The sequence below is a fragment of the Thunnus thynnus genome, chromosome 9 (genome assembly GCF_963924715.1).
Source record: "Thunnus thynnus chromosome 9, fThuThy2.1, whole genome shotgun sequence".
Taxonomy (NCBI): domain Eukaryota; kingdom Metazoa; phylum Chordata; class Actinopteri; order Scombriformes; family Scombridae; genus Thunnus; species Thunnus thynnus.
The window spans coordinates 15,121,646-15,142,912 of NC_089525.1; the positions used below are offsets into that span (position 1 = coordinate 15,121,646).

Below are 21,267 nucleotides of genomic sequence, written 5' to 3' on the forward strand. Positions count from 1 at the left end.
ACACACAAACTCATCAAGAGTTTTGTTTACTAATTGAAATTCAAGTGAATGGGCCCAAAACTTGCATCATTTTGATGCCACAGGTGTGAGCAAGACAGACATGTCTCACCTTGCAGAAAATTCTCATCCTCGCACCGTTGAGATTTAATGCTTCGCCATGACAGAGGAAGTTGCTTTAACTTTATTGTACATGCTCCAGTCTGCACCAAACGTTACATGTTTGATAAGAGTCCCAGCCTGAACACGTCTACATGACAATATTACATCAGTGATGCAAACTGGCTGAATAGCGCCCCCTACAAAATTTCAGCGAAGCAGCCCCAGCAGCAGGCAAACCAGTGGACAAAGGAAGTGATGTTTATCTCCTTCTTGCACTGTCTGAAAACAGCCCGGGTCTGAAGACATCTACATGCCCGTGACAGAAGACCTTCGATTGCGTTATGGCCCAACGTGCATGGAGGCGCGAGGGCCTGTTCATCGCTGCTTGCAGCTTTAATTAGTTGTTGTTTTCTTTACTCAAATGTTGCTTAACCATGTCATGTGATATAATACTTTAGGACATTTTAACAAAACAAATATTACTGGGGACACTACAGAAAATTGCAGATGAACATTTTATATCTAGGCATTCACATTATAGACACTGACACTGACTATCCCTGTAACAAATTGGCCACCATTTCACAAATTGACCATAAACTGGCCGTATACTACGTTTTGACCTAGTCTTGTGTGGATCTAGGACAAGCTAGCTTCTGTGGGATTATAGAGGCTTCATTGTAAATTTGAAGATCTTATCAGGTTCATATTGACTTGCTTACTAAGATAAATTTAGCATTTGCTGTTAGTTTAGGTAAGGTTGATTGTAACGGTAAGCCAGTAAATTAGCACAAAGTTAGTTATATTGATAGGAAGTCTATCAACCACCTCTTGCACAGCAGTGGAGTCAGTGATACATTTTCATGCAGTATCATGCCTCCTGCTGATCTGTGTCTACACTGACTTCTGAGTGGTTGAGGCTGCTACAGCAAACCAAGCTGATGTAGGTCATCTGGCCTTCTGGATCAAAGTTCTGGCATCCTAGGCCCAAATAACATTTTATTATCATTTTATTACCATGGCCCTCTGAACTTTAGGATGTAGCTGTAGTCTTTGGCCTCCTTCAGTATCACAAATATGAGAATGACAACTCATGTCTAGCAAATGGGTGTTATAATCAGGTCACACAAGGCTGCAGATGTGTCCGCTATTATAGTGCTGCTTCTCACAAATGTATTAGCAACTACATGCAAAGTGAATTATGTACTTATTGGCACAAGGGAAGACTGGATTATTACTATTATTATAAAGATCTTAGAAATAAAGCTTCAACATCATCAATGGCATCATTCACTCGTAAAAGCATTATTCAATAGCACTACTAGTGGTCAAAAACTCCACAGCAAACCTTTAATGCAGTTACAGAATCATGCTTCATTTTATGTGTAAAGTACTTCACCATGAGTTGAGTTTTAAAGTAAATTTATAACCTTGAAGACAGCAGTTGACAAAACAATTACCTCAAAGTCCATTTAGTAGCTTTATGATTAAAGGCCGCCCTTAAATCATATGATGTTCTTCATTAGCAGATTGGAATTGGATGAAAGTCAGACAGGATTTGCATTGGATGAGAAGTTCTTAAAGTGCTCAGTAAAAATGGACATTGTAACATCTATATTACTATTTCTATAACCGGATAATATCTTACACAATGCCTAGTGAAGTGAAAAGCATGATAGCAGAGCATCAGCAGCCGCTTCAGTCCCCCATCAGTGTCTTCACAGGATGTGTTTAGGCACCCATGTTTTGGAAGTGCTCAGAGCACAACACGCAATCACTGTAGTTATGTGCATAAAATGGAAGAAAATAGACTTTAAGTGAAAATATGCTTGGGGCTGCATGTAAGACATGAGTGAAAGGAAAGCTGATACATCTACTGTATATGTTCCGTCAGATGTGTAAGACCGACAACTGAAAAATGCAGCTGAAACTTTTGCTGTGCAGAAGATGTTAGCAGCTATTCTACTACAGAAAAATCCAAAATAGTTATTAAATGCATCTTGAGGTTAGATTGTTCTGTCATGTTCATCATGAGTTTCAGGAGTTACACCACTGCACATAGATCACTGTTTGGTTTGGCTTCCAGCTGCAGAGTTAAGTCGATTCTCAGCTGATGTTTTCGGAGCTAAAATCTCATAGTGAACTCATGGTATTTAGCCTAGCTAATCAGTCGATCCATAATCAGATTTGGATTTATTTCCAAAGCGTTATAAAATGGCTTTTCTCAATCTTTCTCTTCCTACAGCCTTAACAAAATACTGTGCATTCCCACTACAGCGGAGTGCTGTTGCACCTCTCTAACCCTTTTAATTTTAGTACCCGTACACCGGGTCTGCGCTCATCCACGTACTCCAGGACTGGGTTGTCATATGCCAGCTCTACCTTCCTCTGGGCTGACTCCATCTTCGGGTCAACAGAGGTCGTCTGTGTCGATATGTCTTCCTCTTCTTCCTCTCCCTGCCCCTCCTTGCATGCAAAGCTACAGCAGACAGTTGCCTTGGTGATCAGGCGATCAAGCGGTTTGAGAGAGCGCATCCACTGCGGGAGGAAATCCCAAGTCTGGAGCTTGGTGGGCAGGTGACGGGGGCTGCGAGCCTGCATTACATTTACCATGGTGATGAAGACGGTCACGCCCAGGAAAGGAGCCCCGACCCCAGCCATCACCCTCCAGCCGGCCAGTGAGAGACCCAGCACCAACGAGGGCAGGAGCAAGAAGCAAAGTAGAAGATACAGAACTGCAAACCAGCGGTACTTGGCGGTGCGCTCCCCCAGGACACGAGCCATCCTTATTGGCAAACGTGTGAAGGGAAGAGGATACCACAGCAGAATGCCAAAGACGTTAAAGAAGAGGTGACAGAGAGCGATCTACGTAAAGAGAATATAAAAAGATATAGTATGAGAGTGCTGAAGGTCATAATTCATCACAGTCATTTTCTCAGTGTTACATCCTCAGAAGCAGGCTTATCATGTAGCATTCATACCATAAAGATAATCCTATGTCATGATACGGTTCTAATTTTCACAGTTTTGTGTCCTACATCAGCATTTTTCCCTGAAGCATCATCTCATTTGCCTCAAAAGCTCCTGCTCATACATTTATGCATAAATCCATGTTCATAAATATACAGTACATTCAAACATTCTTATTATCCACCATCTGTCAATAATTCTGTGTAACTCTGTAAATCTTCTCTATATATTTTTGCTGGAATACATATTTGTCCATGTCCTTGTTGTTGTCTTGCCTTCTGTGTTCATCCTCGTGCCTACAAGTTCTTGTTTCTCATTTTCCTGCAGTTTTAAAATGGCTGTTGCATATGATAAAACATCAGCCTACTTGTATGGCAGCAGCCAGCTTGTTCCCGGGACTAGCTAGAGCTGCCAGCAGGGCTGTGGCAGTGGTGCCGATGTTGGACCCAAGGGTGAGAGGATAGGCCCGCTCCAGACTGATCACACCAATACCTGAGGGAGAGGACAGAGACATGCTGTGTTAAGAGACTCTGACAGCTATTTCCACTTATTCTTTAGAGGGTCATGGGGGCCTGGAGATGATTCTAGCGAACGTTGGGCACGAAGTGGGGTGCATCCTGGACAAGTCGCCAGGCAATCACAGGGCTGACACATGGACACAGACAACCATTCATACCTACAGGAAAAATTAGAGTCAAAAATCAAGCTCGGCTGCATGTTTTTGGTCAAATAAAGATCCTAAAACTGAAATGTAACAGTTTCTATCCATCTTTCTGCTGACACATTTGCAAATAATCTACAACTTTCTACAATCTGTGCATTACAATAATCAGCTCTCAAGATAAATATTATGACAAAGACAGCAACGTTTTATCAATAAAATTTTGTATCTTTGTCAGAAATTCCAGTACATTTAGTATCGGACAAATCCATCTTGAAAAAAGTGGAAATCATTGAGTGGGATTTCATTTCTGAGCAGCTGATATAATCTGAAGTCTGGAGTTACAAGGATAAGAAGCAGGATGAAAGCACAGTGAAAAAAATAGATGTGCTGAGAGATGTGCTGAGTCATGAAAATTATTCTCTAAAGTTTAAAAATAACCATTTAAACAATTCCAATTATTTAGCAGTAAAATGACATCTCAGATAAATAGACAAAATATAAAATTATTCACACTTGGTGTTTGAGATGAATAAAAGCCAATATTTGAAAAAGCAACAAGCATAGAGGCTGACAGATAAGATGACTAGTGACTGTCAAATGAGTCACTGCTTGATTGCATCTGACAACTAAAGTAGGGCAATGCTGTCATAGCATCTATGGAGTTGAAGGTACTGAAATTGTCACAAGACTCGATCAGAGGAAATAAGCAGGTTTATGGCCTTATTTGGCCACATCTATGAATTAGCCATTAAATATATGATGAAAGCAGTTGAGTAAACCTTTGCTTGACAAACACAATTTATTACTGTACCAGTAAATGTCTACATAGAGGTTGTTTTGTTACAACTTATACCTTGGTGCAGAAACCAAGGAAAAAACAGCCCAGTTTACAAGCTGCCATATTACAGGTGTAATTCATCTTTCTCTCTTTCTTACATTAAAAATAGTCATATACACATGTAAAACATGAAATGAGTTCATCCAAGTTCAGATACACAGCTGCTGTGGTTTCAAACCTCAAGTCAGAAGCAGAGTCCAGGCAAGTAACATAGCTTTACAGCAAGTACCTCTGCACACTCAAGCATAACATCTAATACTCAGTAGGGGTCTAGATCAGATTACATTACATTACAAGAGACAATGGGCCTCATGCATGAATCGTGCATATGCACAGATTAAATTGTGCGTGCAAACAATTTAAGAACTTTTGTGGCATTTATCAATACTTGCGTACTTCCCACTTGTTCTTAGGTAAGATCAAAATGTAAGCGTGTCCTAGACCACATGTAAGCCAATACATTCAAAAGCCAACAAAAGCCAAAAAGCAATTTACTTTATGAAAACACAGACAAAATATGTCCTAGAATTATTTGTTCATTTAATAATTTTAAATGTTTACACTTATGATTAGGTCTAGCCTAAATAACCAATATGCCCACACACACACACCTGTCTAATCATTAAATTATGACAGCACACATCATCAATTAGGATTTTTCATAGTATATAAAGTAGTAAGATGCCCAACGAATCCACCATGGCTTATTTGCCACTGCTGGATGTTTGGCCAGCCAAGCCTTGAGAAGAGAGCATATATTTAAAGATCAAGCAGATTTGTTTGCTGAGAGTGACGGGTGGCTCATAAGTCGTTTTCGATTACTGAGGCAGATTCTTCAAAACCTGTGTACCATTCTAGAGCCTCAATTTAGATCAGAGACAAAACAATCTAATCCTACTCTACCTCATTTGCAAGTACTCACTGCTATCAGTGTCCTGGCTACTGGGACCTTCCTCCTCAACAGAAAACAATTCCATTAAATCAATGTCTAAATAATGTGATGCACAGAATCACATCTCGAATGCAGCGGCACAACTCTTTTGAGCTGCACAACAGTTCGGTGGGTGTACAGTCGGATTGAGGTGCTGCTGGAGATGAGTGGACATGAGTTTGTGCTCTATAGCGCCACCCATGTATCTAATATGGCTGCCACAGCCCGTAGGAATGTCAGAGAGATCGAACCAAAACTCAGTTATTCGTCTCATCAAGACCTACAAATCATATGCTGACACCCCTGACCTAAATCCAACAGGAAGTCTGCAATATGCCCATGAAAGTATGACTTTGCGCCAATTTTGGACCCCGATCAAACGCTATCTCCTCCTAGGGCGTTAATGGTATCGGCTTCAAACTTTAATACATGTCTTATTACACTGTGCTGAACAAAAATTATTAAAAACTTTGTAATAACTTGAACGGTTTAGATATTGTAAGCCCCGAAAATTGTAGTGCCACATCACACCTTACAATGTAAACCAATGGGGAGACAATCTCTAGGCATAGACTTTGTGTCAAACAAATGGTTCTGATGTCTAAACTATAAGTCTGACCACTTCGAAACCTGTATCAATGGATTCACGACAAAAAAATGTAATTTTGAATGTAGGATTTGGCCAAAGTCATGGGATTCATGATTTATATTTCACAAGAAGAGTGACATTCTCTTCTCCAACTGAGAGACTACTATATGAGTATTTTTCTGTGTCCAGCTGCAGTTACTTATTGTCTCTACACACCTGACAGTACACATTTCAATCAAACTTTGACCAGGTCATGTGGGTTAAAAATCTTTACTTTTCTAAAAATAAACTTGATGAAAATTAGGAAATTAATTTTTAATTAAGTTTTACACACAAACTCATCATTTATAGTACATGCTCCAGTCTGCACCAAACGTTACATGTTTGATAAGAGTCCCGGCCTGAACACGTCTACATGACAATATTCCATCAGTGATGCAACTGGCTGAATAGCGCCCCCTACGAAATTTCAGCAAAGCAGCCCCAGCAGCAGGCAAAACAGTGGACAAAGGAAGTGATGTTTATTTCCTTCTTGCATTGTCTGAAAACAGCCTGGGTCTGAAGATATCTACATGCCCATGACAGAAGACCTATGATTGCGTGGTGGCCCAACGTGCATGGAGGCGCAAGGGCCCAGTCATCGCTGCTTGCATCTTTAATTTGATAAATTCTCTCTTGATTTTGTAGGACTGACTCTGAGATGATCTCTGCTCAGGTGGATTGTCTTGATGATCCAGGTGCACTCTGGGAGGTGGATGGCACACTGGAGCCAGATGCATCTGAAAAATAAAAGACTGTTAATACATATGTCAATTGTTTCGTTTATTCATATACCAGTGATTTAAAATGGGCATGTAGCTTAAAACAAAGGGCAACTAAATTCCCTTTGAAGATTAAAAATTTGGATGCTTACCATTGTCTTCAGATCTTGCTAGTTGATCCTGGGGTGTGCTGTCTGGTGCTGACGGGACATTTCCTGGCTGTGGTAGGTCACTGTCCAGCAGAATATCAGACTACCACCTGACAGAGAAACCTCTCTAATGATGGCTCCAATGCGTTCATCCATATCTGTTGTTTTGACAGTTTCCTGGCCTCCTCCCGTGGCTGTAATAGTATGCCTGGCAGCAGACAGTCGTTTTTTGGCATCCATTTTCAGAACAAACCATTTTTTAAATTTCACTAAGAGTTGTTTCTTCTGCTCACGCAGCACCGGTGATCTCTGCTTTGCGCTTTTCTGGACCGATGACCCCAATGCTCACACTTGAAAATAACGAATAGAAACTTAGTGAAGTGAAGTTCGTCTCTGAGGAAGGAAAGTTTCTTTTATCTTTTTGCTGCCCTTAAGTGGCATTTTCCTTTCTTTTCTTCTTTTGTCTGAGTCAATGTTACCTGTCAAATTGCCATGGATTGTTGGTTTGTGGTTTGCACATGGCACTAAAGTCTGCTGCTGTTATATAGGGTTATTGCAAATTATTGCAAATTGCCTGGCACACACATCCAATTTAAGATCAAACACAATTCATCAAGATATTCAGGTGGGTAAGAACTGACTTGGCTGTCAGCGCACGTTTCATGAATCCCACGTAGGATTTTCTTATTTTCCTCTTATTGCTTTGTGCAAGAACAAATATAAAAGAAAAATAAGAAAACATTCATTCATGAGACCCATTCTCCCTTAAGGCCCAGCACTCAAATGAAACAGAGTCATAACTGAAGTCTTAGGATGAGAAGAAACAACACATCAGTCCAACCTTCAGACTGGACAGATGCTGGAATCGCCCCTAGACTATAAACACCACAAAATCCCCAAGCACAAGTAAAATAAACTAAACTGAGCAGCAGAGTCAAGTTGGACAGCGAGAGGTGGGTGTGGTGTTTGTGAATGTGAACTTGAGGGAATTCAGCTTAATAAAAGCTTATTTTGTTGCTTATTTGAGATATTAACTGTTTAAGAAACATGACCTAAATAACCTGCAATATTATTTAAGGTTCAGGGCTCGTCTGATTCTCTCTTCATTTACAGTCCAGTTTGGATGAGAACATGCAACTCCCTCAGGTCACACTTTTATTAACAGCCTTCAGTTGAGGCCTAGGAAGAATCAAGACGTAAGGTCACTCTCTACAGCATTTTAGCCTACTTGGTCATATTTATGCCTCCTCATGACTTATAACCTTTTGTTGCAGCCATTGGCATTAATATAATAATCCCTGAATGATCCATTCTCACTGCTTCACTACGTCACTATGTGGATCATTTCTGAATTTCCTGTGCTACTTTGCAGATGTTAGAACCAATCATCTATAGCACCTTTTCCTCTGAACATATTGTGACCTCCACACATACAGTATGTGTCATGCTGGAATTGATCACACATGCATCATTATAACGTATACTACCTCTGAATAATAAAGAAAAGTGGCATGATAGACTGAAATGTTAAAAGTGACAGAAGAGAAATCACCATCATCCAGGGATGTGCTGGTATCAAATTGTCATGCTACGATTATTGTGGCCAAAAATAGCACAGTCAATGGTAATATCATGATAATCATCAAACTTTTCCGAAATACTAGTATAAAGTAAACTTACTTCACACTATGATCAGCTTGGATTTAATCAAAGCTAACAAACTGAACAGATAACTAATATTGCTGTACTCTGCTAATTACAGTAAGTAACATAAAAAAGACAGCAAGACAGACAGAAGCCTGGTTCCTGCTGTGTCCCTGCTTTACTTGAAAAAATGTATTTTCTTGTGGCTCATCAAAATAAAACTGTAAACAAAGGCAGAAGAGTTTGGCTGTGTTCACAATGTCCTCTAAAAAAGGGTGATAACAGACACAGTAATGACGGTAATGGAAATGGTCAGCAGTATTGTTACCAGCAGAATGTTTCACCACGGTCTAGAGTAAGAACCGTATACCTGCACATCTCTACCATCATCACTCGCTCAAATCTGACATGAATGAGACTTGCAGTTGCTTCTTGATATATTCTGATGTAGAACTAAAAAAAGTACCATTAAGTACTAGTAGTAGTAGTAGTAGTAGTAGTATTACGATAGAGAGAAGTACATATGCTTGGGACAACTGCCATGGATCAAATAGTTGTTTAACATTACTTCTCTTCATCTCTTCTGCTGTAAGAACTTGCTGCCACAGGTTTCAGTATATGAAAGACTCAGAGGTGCTGACAGTGTACACGGATGAATTGATATTACTTAGTATTTTAATGGCTGGAGTGTTTAAAATGCTGTCTTCAGCCTGCGGGGGTCACTGAGGTGGGTGATGGATGAGAGTAGCGAAGACTATAAAACAAAGTCGTGCAGCAAATTCCAGACGAAGCAGATTCCAGCAGTTCCAGATGAAGAACTGACAGAACAGATCTGCAGCAGCAACGGTTAGAAGACCAGTCACTGATGGCTGTTTGTCTCAGACGCAGTGAGTCAAACAATCAACAGACAAAGAGCAGCTATTTGGCAGCAGCTATAAAACTGATAAATTTGGTATTTAGTTTAATATTAGATAAGTGCTTCCCCATGTCTTACTGTGGCTTTACATGTGATTTTGCTGCATGTTTCTCGTCAAAAGACAGTAGAAACAAACAGTCAACCACTGTGAACTCATTTTGCATGTTTCCACTGAATTTTTGTCCCTCTGTGCCAAAGTGTTTTTTATCCACAGTTGTCATGCTCAGCAGAATCAAAATCACAACGTTTCCCAGAAATTAAAAAAAAAAGGCCCAGGAAGTGTTGATACATAAACCTACTCAAATTGATTAGTATTCATAAAAGTATCTATTTATTTATTTATTTGCCATCAAAGTAACATCTGTCATTTTACTCATAACAGATGTTGGTTTTACATAACTCTTTGGTGACAGAGTACTGTATTAGTAGACATCATCATATTTCATATAAGACAAATTATAAATCTGAGATAAGGTTTCAATAAAAGAAAATAACAAAATCTAATATGAAAGAAATATTATGTGCATGTGTTGCTTGTATTTGAATTGTTTTCATACATTACATCCACACATTTTCTCATCGTTAGTCAAGGCAGATATTACTCACCTACCAGCGGAGTCATGGCGGAAGTAAAGATAGAGCTACTCTGGACCACAAATGTCACACCAGCACCCACAAACATGGCCATGTATCCTGCCAGCCACCCAAACGGATATGGCAGGTCTGATACAGTAGAGAACAGAAATTACACAAATGTATTAACAATAAACACTGAAATATCTGCAGTATCAAATTCAGTTCTTGCACACTGTATTCTTCATATTCAACTGATATATATGAGATAATCAATGAGTAGGTGTGCGTTTAACAGTTTTAATGCTGCATGTGGAGGCGCATCAGTATAATTGCTGATAAACTCCAGCAGGTCAAAGGCATACTGACCTGTGTTGATGACTCTCTGGATGGCCTTTGCTACTTGGCCTTTGAGAAGAGAGTTAAGCAGCTTGACCAGAAGCAGCAGACAGGTGCAGAGGACGACCAGGGAGCCTGCCAGGAGAATCAGACCCACGGAGAGGTCTGACAGCTGGGTAGACACAAACAAATGTCTACCTGCAGAGTGACAGGACCAACAATGATCAGGATATTAACACACAGACACCTTCATTTCATTACATTAATAGGACTGAAGTACTGAGAGGGAAATGCATACTGCATGATGCCAGACTCATTGTAAGAATGTAAGAGTGGGTGGGTAAGAAATATTATTGAGTTGGAACTCACATTTGTGTAAATGGTAATGGCCGGGGCTACAGTTTTCAGGGGTAGTGCTTCCATTTCCATTGGACTGAAAAAAAGAAAGAAAGAAGCAACTGTGATGAGAAGGCAAATTAGCAACACAATTTTTACTGGCAGCAGTGACAGGCTCTATTTGGCGCCAGTGTTGTGATACAATGTGTCTGCATGCGCAGGAGACAGCGGTGGAGACAAGCCATTACCATAACGAGGTCAGTCTGGCACCATTCTTTCACCAGGCTCCTGTTCCTCATGTCCTCATTTCCCATGGCGATGCCTGTGATCACACACTTGTCGAGCTGTGGACAGAAAGGACAAATATTTTTCATCTTTCAAATTCAGCAAGTTAAGACCCTTAATAGAAATCATAGCCTCAATTCCCATCTCAGTGAGGACCCTGCTGACATGTCTCTCTGCAAGACACTTTGTGACAGTAGCTGACTGTTCACTTACCCCTGCAAACCTTACTTTTGCTTCACCTGTAAAGCTTTGCAGATTTGCAGAATTTGAAATTCTTCGTAGTATTTTTTTACACAATGGGTCTTTGATTTCAGATAGAAGAAGACAAAAGCAGGCTTCTCATTTCTAGATGACAATTTTTCCTGCTGAAATGATTAGTGCCACTGGTAGATTTTATCAGCTGTAGCTACAGTTAGCTAATTAAACTAACATTGCTTACTTTTTAATGTTTCTATCTGACTTATTGTTTTAAAATGAGAATCTTGTCAGAGGGGTCTTAAATATGCATTTGATGGCTCCGTATATGATATCTTGCTAAAAGATTGAGGCTAAGGCTGCATGTCCTCCATAAAAAGTCAATGTCCTCACCAGACAGCAATGTTTGTGTAGTGTTATAGCTATGATAAGGTAAAATGTAAGATCAAACTGTTATTTTGTTCTAACATGAGCCTTTTAGGCTTATCTTACTTTCTTACAAACAAATTTTCAAACAGCATGTTTTCACTTTTAACTTTACAAGAGAAAATTCTTTTAGGATGACGACTAATCCATCTGTTTGGCAAACATAATGCTATCTCAGGTAATGTTTGCTAGAGTTACTGGAGTGTAACCTTCCCCATATCAAATTGAGAGCAGCACAGAAGCGTTAACGTTACCCTGGCCTCAACTCTAATAGCATCCAGCTCTCAAACAGTGGTGAGATACTATGCAGAGGAAGTGCTAGCCATGAACAGGGTTTTTATAACATAACCTGTAACCCACAAACTAAACATAGCACAAAAAGTAAGGAAATTTGTGTTTGGTAGATTATTTCTTTGTTGTAACAATGACTCTTGGCAATAAATCTTATACCGTTGGAAAGCCTGTTTATTTCCCTTTTAAATGGTGCCACATTTGTAAGGAACATGCATTCGTGAGATGAGCAGCAGAGCTGAGTATGTGGATTGCGCCCATGAAAAATTTGCCAAATCTTCACTGCCAATGCTAAACAGCTTATTTTGTTGTTGGTATGGGCTCTTGTTTTGAGCTTCTGGTACCCCCTGGTGCTGCCAGGAGGCCTGCCATGACTGCCCTTCACCGTCAGGCCCGTTTGCGCTGGTGTCGGCAACACGTGCCCTGGAACCTGAACATGTGGAGGAACGATATGTTCAGTGATGAGTCCAGATTCTGCCTTCAGCGGTTGGATCGTAGGGTCAAAGTGTGGAGAAGACACAGAGAACGCTATGCTAATTGCTGCACTGATAGAGTATCATCTTTTGGTGGAGGCAGTGTGATGGTGTGGGGTGGCATCTCCTTCACTGGAAAAACAAGACTTGTCATCATTGGAGGCAATCTCAATGCAGAGAGATATCGAGATGAGATTCTGCAACCAGTGGCAATCCCATATCTCCACAGTCTGGAACCGAACTCTATCCTCCAAAATGACAGCGCTCGCCCCCACAGAACAGGGTTTATCAGAGACTACCTCCAGAATTTGGGAGTGGAGTGGATGAAATGGCCTGCCAGCAGTCCTGACCTCAACCCCATTGAACACTTGTGGGATCAGCTTGGGCGTGCTGTTCGTGCCAGAGTGACCAACACAACCACGTTGGCTGACTTGCGACAAATACTGGTTGAAGAATGGGATGCCACAGCAGTGCAAATTTGTCATGGGCGCAACCCACATACTCAGCTCTGATGCTCATCCCACAAATGCATGTTCCTTACAAATGTGGCACCATTTAAAATGGAAATAAACAGGCTTCCCAACAGTATAAGATTTATTGCCAAGAAACATTGTTACAACAAAGAAATAATCTACCAAACACAAATTTCCTTACTTTTTGTGCTATGTTTAGCTTCCTAGTTAATTTAATATATATATATATATATATATATATATATATATATACATACATATATATATAAGTAAGTAGAACACTAGTTATCAATCGAAAGGAAAGGCTGATTGGACAATTGTCATTTGAGGGAGGGGTGTAGTGACCTATTGATTTGAAAAATGGTAATTGGTGGATAGTGTTACCTGTATTATGAGCTTGGTGACTGGCTCAGTGATGACTTTGAGCAGCTCAGGTGCCTCCTCCCCAGGTTGGAGACTGAAGCTGGTGACCAGCAGGTGTGACAGTCGGGTCATGAGCCCGCTCACCACCTCCAGCGGCAGCAGAACCAGGACAGACAGCCAGTTGAAACAATCGTGGATTGTTGCCCCGGCAAAGGCACTGCAGTGGGTCACAGTAAATTTCTGTGTTAACTAAGGTCAACCATCAGTGTGATCAACCACTCAGAATGATTGCTTGTTAATCTGCTTTTCACAGCTCAGCTTTTTTTGGATGTGTGATATAATGAGCATTTCAGTTTGGACTCAGTGTGTGAGTATATTATAAAAGATTAATAAATTCTGTTTATTTTACCAGACAAAGATTAAATAACATGCCATCTGTTCAGTGTCATATCTCCTCGTGCCAAAGAGTTACTGGTGTGGGATCGATGTGGAACGGTGCCATTATTGTCGCTGTTGTAAAAATTACACTCAACTGGAGGCTGAAGCAAAGAGGCAGCGAGCAGCTGCTAATGCTTTCTATTCACCCTCCTCTGCACTTTTAACACTTTTATCCTTCTTTCCTCCACCCCCCCACTTATCCTCTTCACTTTTCCATTTCAATTTCTTCTTGTCTGCTCCTCTGCTCCCCCTCCACTCATCCTTAGCCTCGCCAACCTCACTCACCGTTGAAACTCGGTCCTCTCTGCGGCTTGCATCATGGCGACGATGGTGTTCGTGACTGAAGTCCCAATATTGGATCCCATGATGACTGGAACAGCCGACCTCACTTCTAACACTATGAGTTGAGACCACACAGAAAGATTTTACTTGAATCTTGAATTCTCAAATTGAATTTTCAGTTAGTACATATAATATGTATCTGCACATACAGTTAAAGGGGATGTATCATGAACATTCCCAGGTCTATATTTATATTCTGGGGCTCAACTGGAATATCTTGATGATTTACAGTTACTCAAAAGACAGTCAGTCAAAAATCCACTTATTTATCTTATTGGCCCTTTATGCAGCCCCTCAGCTAAGCCATTATCTGAAACAGATCGTTTTAGCTCCTGTCTCATTAAAGCCCCCTTCCTGATGTGAGCCCACTGTTCTGATTGGCCAGCTCATCTCAGTAGGCTACGTAAACTAATGGATTTCACTTATTTTTCTTGTTCTCTACTCGAAATACAAACTTCTCTAAAATGTGTAAATGTGTGTCTTTATTGTGAGAGATGACGCATTATGCACATAATTACTACACATGATCTTTGACATTTCAGAATGCAAGATGAGTTTTAATGAAGATGAGAGGTGATTGTCATTTTCAGGTGAATGGAAGCAGCTTAGCCTTTACTCTCTGCAGCGGGGTTTATTGTTGAGGAAGCCTTTAATGATGATGACCTATAGGACACATGCACACAAGCACACACTCATACAGACGCACATTCATGCTTCTGCATTTCTTTCTCTCTTTGATAATTACCCATAATCTTCTTCCTTGTTCTCTTACAGAAAGGCTTTAGCAGCTGAGAATCAGCTCTGGCGTACTGATATCACTCATTTTAACCACACAGACAAAAGATGGAAAGACTTGGATCCTGCACTCATTTCAAGCAGACAGGTCATGGCCTTACTGTGTGATGGTCTTATGAGGCATAATAAACTGTAGACCGACTAAGATGGTGGGAGATTACAGGGTGTGAAATGGTTTGATTTGATTATCCCTCTGATCACAGTGCTCTCTGCTGGATTACAATAATTCTCAGGTGGTTTTCACGAATGATCACCACAATCTCAAAATGGCAATTTTCAGGTCAGCTAGTCACAGTGTGTTGTAATAATCACACAAAAGATAATCACACAACAGCTTATTACCACAGATAATTATCAAATTAAGTTTGAAGGATAATGCTAATGAAATTCTATGCTAATGATTTTTTTTGTCAAAAATTTCAATCGAAGGACCAAAATTAACAATGAATTGAACATACTAACAAGTATTATCTCTATTAAAGCCTGATACATCTTATTATGTGCCATAGACCTTAAAAACACTTTTATGAACCACACTGTTTCACTGGCTGACATGTCTGTTGTTCCTTCATCATGATGATCATGGGCACTGTGAGTCAATCCAATATTCACTGTCTTGTTGCTGAAAATATTCATTAAAGCATCAAACACACAGCTGGAATTAGTCCTCAACAAATGTTTCCTAACAAAACACAGTGCCCAGATGTTTCACAAAATTATTTTTCCTTTTTTAAAAATATTATTAAATTATATTTAAAGATAGACTATCTTTTAGATAGGAAAAAGATAGAATAATACCAGCCTTATCCCTTAAATTATATAACAAGATAGAGGAGAATGCACTTCTTGGCTCTTCATCTGCTAGTTTGCATTTGACTGATGCAGCACGCTAATGTATGTGTGTGCGTGTGTGTATATATATATATAGAGATATAACAGCCTCTGTCCTAATACACACTCATCTACTTTTACATTTATGCATTTAATATAAGCTGTTTTCGCTTATTTGGTCCTTAGTGCTGAGTAGCAAACCAAGTAGCATAATTTATTGTATCCTCCATAGGGAACACAGCATATGATTGGGCTTAGAGCCAGAAAACTGAGATTATAACCATAAACTGCAAATTAATTAGATGTATTTGTTATTGCCACAGATGCAACATGGGAATTTCTTTTCAGTTTTTATTGCTATGTTCCTGTTTTCTGTTTACTGTAATATCTTTGCATGCAGAATAATACCCCACAGATACACACAAGCATACACTGTATACAATACATACACACACATCTCAGAATAAATTAGGCTAGGATGGACATCTTTCCATTTAATAGTCTTATTTAAAACTTTTAAGAGCTCTACCTCAGTATGTGGCCCTTGCACAATTACACATGCTTTCATGCGCCTACTCACATCCGGAGGCCACCAGACTGACGACGATGGAGGTGGAGGTGGATGAGCTCTGGACCAGCACAGTAACCAAGATCCCCACTACCAGCCCTGCCACAGGGTTAGACAGCACCGCATTGTCCTGGAAGATGTCCCCTGCTACTTTACCTGGTTAAATATGCCACCCACATACACAAAAAGACTGAGACATGACAGCGTTGGTAGCCAAGAGCAATATTAGACAGACTCAAAATGCTTGTTTCCCCAAATTCCACAAAGGTCACCGGATGAAGCTTTGCAGTAAATTAGTTGGACAATTAGTTGGACAATGTGAACTGTTCCGCAGTGACTCACTTATTTGTCAAACATCAACTGGCTGAGTCACTATCAGCCCACTGAGGGGGAAGTGAGTGTTATAATACTTACCCCCTGCTAACTGGAAGGCAGAGCTCAAAGTGTCCAAGGAGCAAACAAAGAGGAAGAGGAGAATGAAGAGGAGAGGGACCTTGGATAGATTGATAATTAGTTGTTTGATCCTGTTTGGACTCTCTGCTGAGGTCTGTGGAGAGGCACCTGTTCAAAACAACAACAACAAGGGGGGGGGGGCAGTTTAGCCCCACGGCGTGGCCTAAATATCTGGGATAGAGAACAAAGTTGACCTATTTTTCAAGTTAAAACGAACATAAAAATGCGGTATGTACACCACACTCTTTTTCTCATTCTAGAGATCGCCTCAGTAAGCAATTTCATATGTAGAGAGTAAAGCCATCTGACATACTATATTACCCATATGTAGCCAATTGCTGCTGAGTGACAGCAGGACTTTGCCTTTGTTGCCCAGAATGCATGATCCCACCGGCTCTGTGCATCTTTTGAGCACGCCCTTATCTAATGAGCATGTGGCTTGGTTTCTGCTGTTATTCACAGAGATCAGATCCACTGCCAACCTGGGGCGTGAATGTGTGATCCTCCTCTTCATGCCACTCTTGTACCTTTCTCTTTAGGGTGTCTGTCTGCCTCCCTGAGTGAAGGTTTGTTGGAGTGGTGATTGGTATGTTGGTGGTTGCCCTCAAAGCTGCTGGTGAGGTCAAGGGTGGAGCCGATGCCGGACTCCCTGTCGTCTTCCAGCAGGAATTTGGGTTGTGAGGAAAGCTGAGCACCATGCATCCTCAAACCTGACAACAAAGAAGAAGACTGCTCACTCAGCTGGTGAAGGTCCACTTTGAAGCATTTCAAAGGCACGAAAAAGAGAGGGGGGAATCGAAACTAATAAGTTACCATTGTAGTCAAGTCCTGTGCTCCTTCCAGAGGACACTATAGTTATAGATCGAGATGACATGGTGCTTTGAATGCTGTATGGGGAGATGGATGTAATTAAAATCACAGAATGACACAGCAGAGCAGAAAATGTGAGAGTGAACATCTTTATCAGCCACCTGCAGCAGTAAAAAGAAACCAAAGGAGACCAACGTGTTTTTACATGAGGCCGTTTCTCACCACACCACTGAGATCAACAGACAAGCAATTAGAAGAGAACAAATATGGCCCACATTGTTTGTAATTGCCAGCTGTCCTTGATTTGAGGTCAGATCACACACTTTAACCACAAACTGCGAGGCATCGCCTATAGCCTCTCAACAAATAAACGCCTTGTCAGAATCAATAAGGAAACATCAGTATCCATGTAACTTGTCTTGTCGTCCGTTTCCTGCAGCTGCAAGTCAGCTCTTAAAGGAACTCTATAGAGCAGCAGACTCCCTTCAAAGGTTTTCACGCTCTCGGCTTAAAGAGACCGTTTTTCCCCTTTTCATGTCAGCCACTTCACCGTATTTCGGGGACTCCAGTGGAGGAGGGAGTACTAATGTGTCTCTTAAAAGCAAAGAGGATGGAAGTGAGTTCAGTAATTACAGCAGCTGAAATTACAGTAATTGCAGTCACTGCATCATTCTCATTCTGTGCTGCATCCTCCTGCAGGTTCGAATGTGCACAGAGGCCCCGTTAGCATATGTACATCTGTCTGTATTTGTATGAGACAAGTTATATAGATAGCAGCTGAAAAAACCTTTGTGTGTGTGTGTATACTGAGTGTTATTCTCTAATCTACCTGCCCTACGCTCATCTGTTTGCCGGTCTGCCACTCTTTCTGTTTCTCTTCTTTTTGTGAGCTTGTCTTGTAGTCTGCCCCCATGACTCACATGTCTGTCTCTGTGCTGTTTATGCTTCACCAAAATTGTACTAATTGAGCTTTCCTTGAAGTGCAAAAATATAAGGATTAAAGAAACATTTAGTTACTCTTGTCAGTGAGTGACGGCCAACTTGCCAACATTTTCTAACAGATATATGAGCTGTGGAACCCAAGGCCTTTAGAATTCAACTTCAAATTAATTATTCATTTCAAATAACGACAGAAAGCTTCAATATTGATGACACTGGCTTCCAACATGGTATTAGTATAAGAATGTTATTTATAATAAATATGTTTCATATAGTAACATATGCAGTAAAGTATCTTACCTTGTCTGAAACAGTCGGAGGTGTTGTGCAAGTGTAAAACATCTTTAAATAAGCTATCAGGTCTGGAGGTGTGAGGAAGAACACCTCATCTCTTGTCGATTAACCTGCTCCATCATCGGAGACCTCATTGTTAATCAATAACACAAAGCCTTGACTTAATGATACATAAGTTGGGAAAGCACGTTGTGTGTTAAGTGAGGAATGATGTTTGCTCAGCCAACTATTTTTTACCTGATTTGGGGCCAGATAAGATTCCAAGATGAAGAAGACTGTTTGGATGTGATTAATGATCCTTGTGTTTGTGGAGCTTCAAGTTTCATGTGTAAGGGCAGGAGAAATCTGACATCTAGTGGCAAATGTTGGAAGAAACGTATCATCATCTCATATTCTAACGCAGCTGTTTTCATCACGTACTGTAGCCTGGCAGAGATTAAAGCCCAGGTATTAAAAGAGCATTTCTCCCATGAGATAAGTCTCTGGAAGTATTTCAAACACGTACAGTGTAATCTGCTTGACTTGTGCAGAATGTTCAGGTACTTAGGTACTTTGCCAGGACTCAAGATCAAGCATGTTGTGATTGGACATGAGCTATCAGGCAGATTTTCTGAGATCCTCTTAGTGTACACACACGTACTAACATTTACTTACACACCTCACTACCCACAGGCAATGTCCTCCTCACCATGGGGGAAAGCCGTGATGACCTGAGCAACGGGGTAATTGTTAATAATTAGTCCAGCTACGGTTCTGTCATATCAGCAGTGCTCTCAACCAAATCTGCCAAACCTGCTGACCTCAGACTCACGTCAATGAACTCAGAGGACCAGAACTTAATAACCCCCTAGACTGAGTTGTTACTTTCCAAACAGTGATGACAGCTGGGAGCCGGAGAGAGAGATAACAGCTCTGTTGTTGCGCGGGCAGCTGAACTGGAGCCGAGGCTGCTGCTGTCAATGGTGGCGAGGGGGAGAAATCCTTGAGATTTGGCGCGGCATTGAGCACATGAAAAGAGAAACAGAGGCATACATATGGATACACACATAATCACTTATACACACATACACACGGCTCGGTCTCAGAGCTCTTTGGCAAAAAAAAAAACCCTTCCATGCTGCTAATCCCAGGTCCAGATGTGCAATTCAGAGAGGGCCACTTGGGGATAAACCGAACAGAGGCTATGTGGTCATCATACACCATCCTGTCCCTCAAACACCTGCCAATCAATGTGCTGTGGGTTCAAGCGTTACTCCTGTTATGCCCTTCAGTAGGCTGTGTTATCCTGTGTTAATCACACTGGAATGCCACATGATGCGTTCGCTAAGCTCTCAGTCTGTTATTTGAGCGAAGGGGATCATAGAAACATATCACTTCATTTTCTCTGGACATATGGCAGGTGATTCATGCATATCCATAAGCTGCAAATTTCAGGTTTTGAAGATATTATTTGCTTTTGTTTTATTGTCATTAATGTTGTGGCAGGGTGACAGACTGAGACAATTCATACACTTCAAAAAGCAGATACACCTCTTTCACTTTGGTCACTGGCATGGCAATAAGTAAAATTATGTTTTGGGGCAAACAGGGAAACAATTACTAACTGTGGGGTTTTTTGTTTGTTTGAGAATGCTTAAACTTTTGTAAGCTTTTGTAAAACAGCAATATTTTACAAAACTTTGAGAACTTGACATGATATGATGTTTTGGCCACCTAAACTGGAGGTTGAGGAGTAAGCCAGAAACCCCAGATAAATCTGACTGCACCCCGTCAGGACCAGAGGTACAGCCATACTGACACTTATTTCCTCAATTTGAGACTCTGTATTTTAGGAGGCGTTATAAGGAGACTTGTGTGTTTCTGCTACTTGTTCTTATCCCACATTCTGTGTTTTTTTGACCTTTCAACTGCTGCATTCTTTGTGCTTGAAAAAACATTCAAATGTCAAACTGTGCAGCTCATTCAGCAGATGTGTGCTTTCATGTTTCTGTTTTCTAGCATATTCAAGCAATTTCATATTCATTTTTAAACTTATACATTTAAATTTATAATTACAGTCTATGAGAGAATTTGATCCAATTCATTTGGAACCTTTGTCATTTTGAAACTCAACTGCTTGGACATCACTTAACCTACAGACCCCATTCAAAACATTCACAAAACTTTGTTTTTCAGAGTTATATTCTGTGTTGTGATACCTTTTGTACTTTTGGAGCAATTTAAGTCCAAAGTGAGGGCTTTTACAGCAGTTTTCTGAACTCACCAGTGTGTCATGTGACCAGAGTGGAGATTTTTTAGACCAGAAAAAATATTAAACACATCTCACTCACACAATTTTAACTCCTCAAGCACATATCATACCTTAGAATTTTCCCACAAGCCTCCTCTCTCTCAAAATGAAAATATACTTTCCATAGGAGTTATAGTTTTTAAGATCTAAATCTTAATTGATAGAGAGAACGCTGTCACGCTCTCATTGACT

The 21,267-nt window shown here is 40.5% G+C and overlaps 1 protein-coding gene across 1 annotated transcript; it reads right to left on the minus strand.

The window, feature by feature from the left end:
* Positions 1 to 1,429: 1,429 nt before the first annotated feature.
* slc34a1b (solute carrier family 34 member 1b) lies at positions 1,430 to 18,883 on the minus strand. Its single transcript, XM_067599088.1, has 13 exons — positions 18,792 to 18,883; positions 17,556 to 17,629; positions 17,270 to 17,452; positions 16,704 to 16,850; positions 16,302 to 16,445; positions 14,039 to 14,150; positions 13,337 to 13,532; positions 11,058 to 11,153; positions 10,843 to 10,906; positions 10,504 to 10,671; positions 10,168 to 10,284; positions 3,437 to 3,561; positions 1,430 to 2,964 (listed from the first exon to the last, which is right to left on the minus strand). Exons 2-13 carry the CDS (start codon positions 17,614 to 17,616, stop codon positions 2,371 to 2,373), a joined length of 2,007 nt encoding a protein of 668 aa, XP_067455189.1. The 5' UTR covers positions 17,617 to 17,629; positions 18,792 to 18,883; the 3' UTR covers positions 1,430 to 2,370.
* Between the last annotated feature and the right edge of the window lie 2,384 nt (positions 18,884 to 21,267).

Excerpts from the sequence above, each read along its gene's own strand:
- slc34a1b (XM_067599088.1), bottom strand. The coding sequence starts at position 17,616 with ATGTCATCTCGATCTATAACTATAGTGTCCTCTGGAAGGAGCACAGGA. Across the intron at positions 14,151-16,301 it reads CAGTCTGGTGGCCTCCGGAT|TGTTAGAAGTGAGGTCGGCT; the intron begins GTGAGTAGGCGC and ends CTCAACTCATAG. Across the intron at positions 3,562-10,167 it reads CGCCATGACTCCGCTGGTAG|GTATTGGTGTGATCAGTCTG; the intron begins GTGAGTAATATC and ends CCTCTCCCTCAG.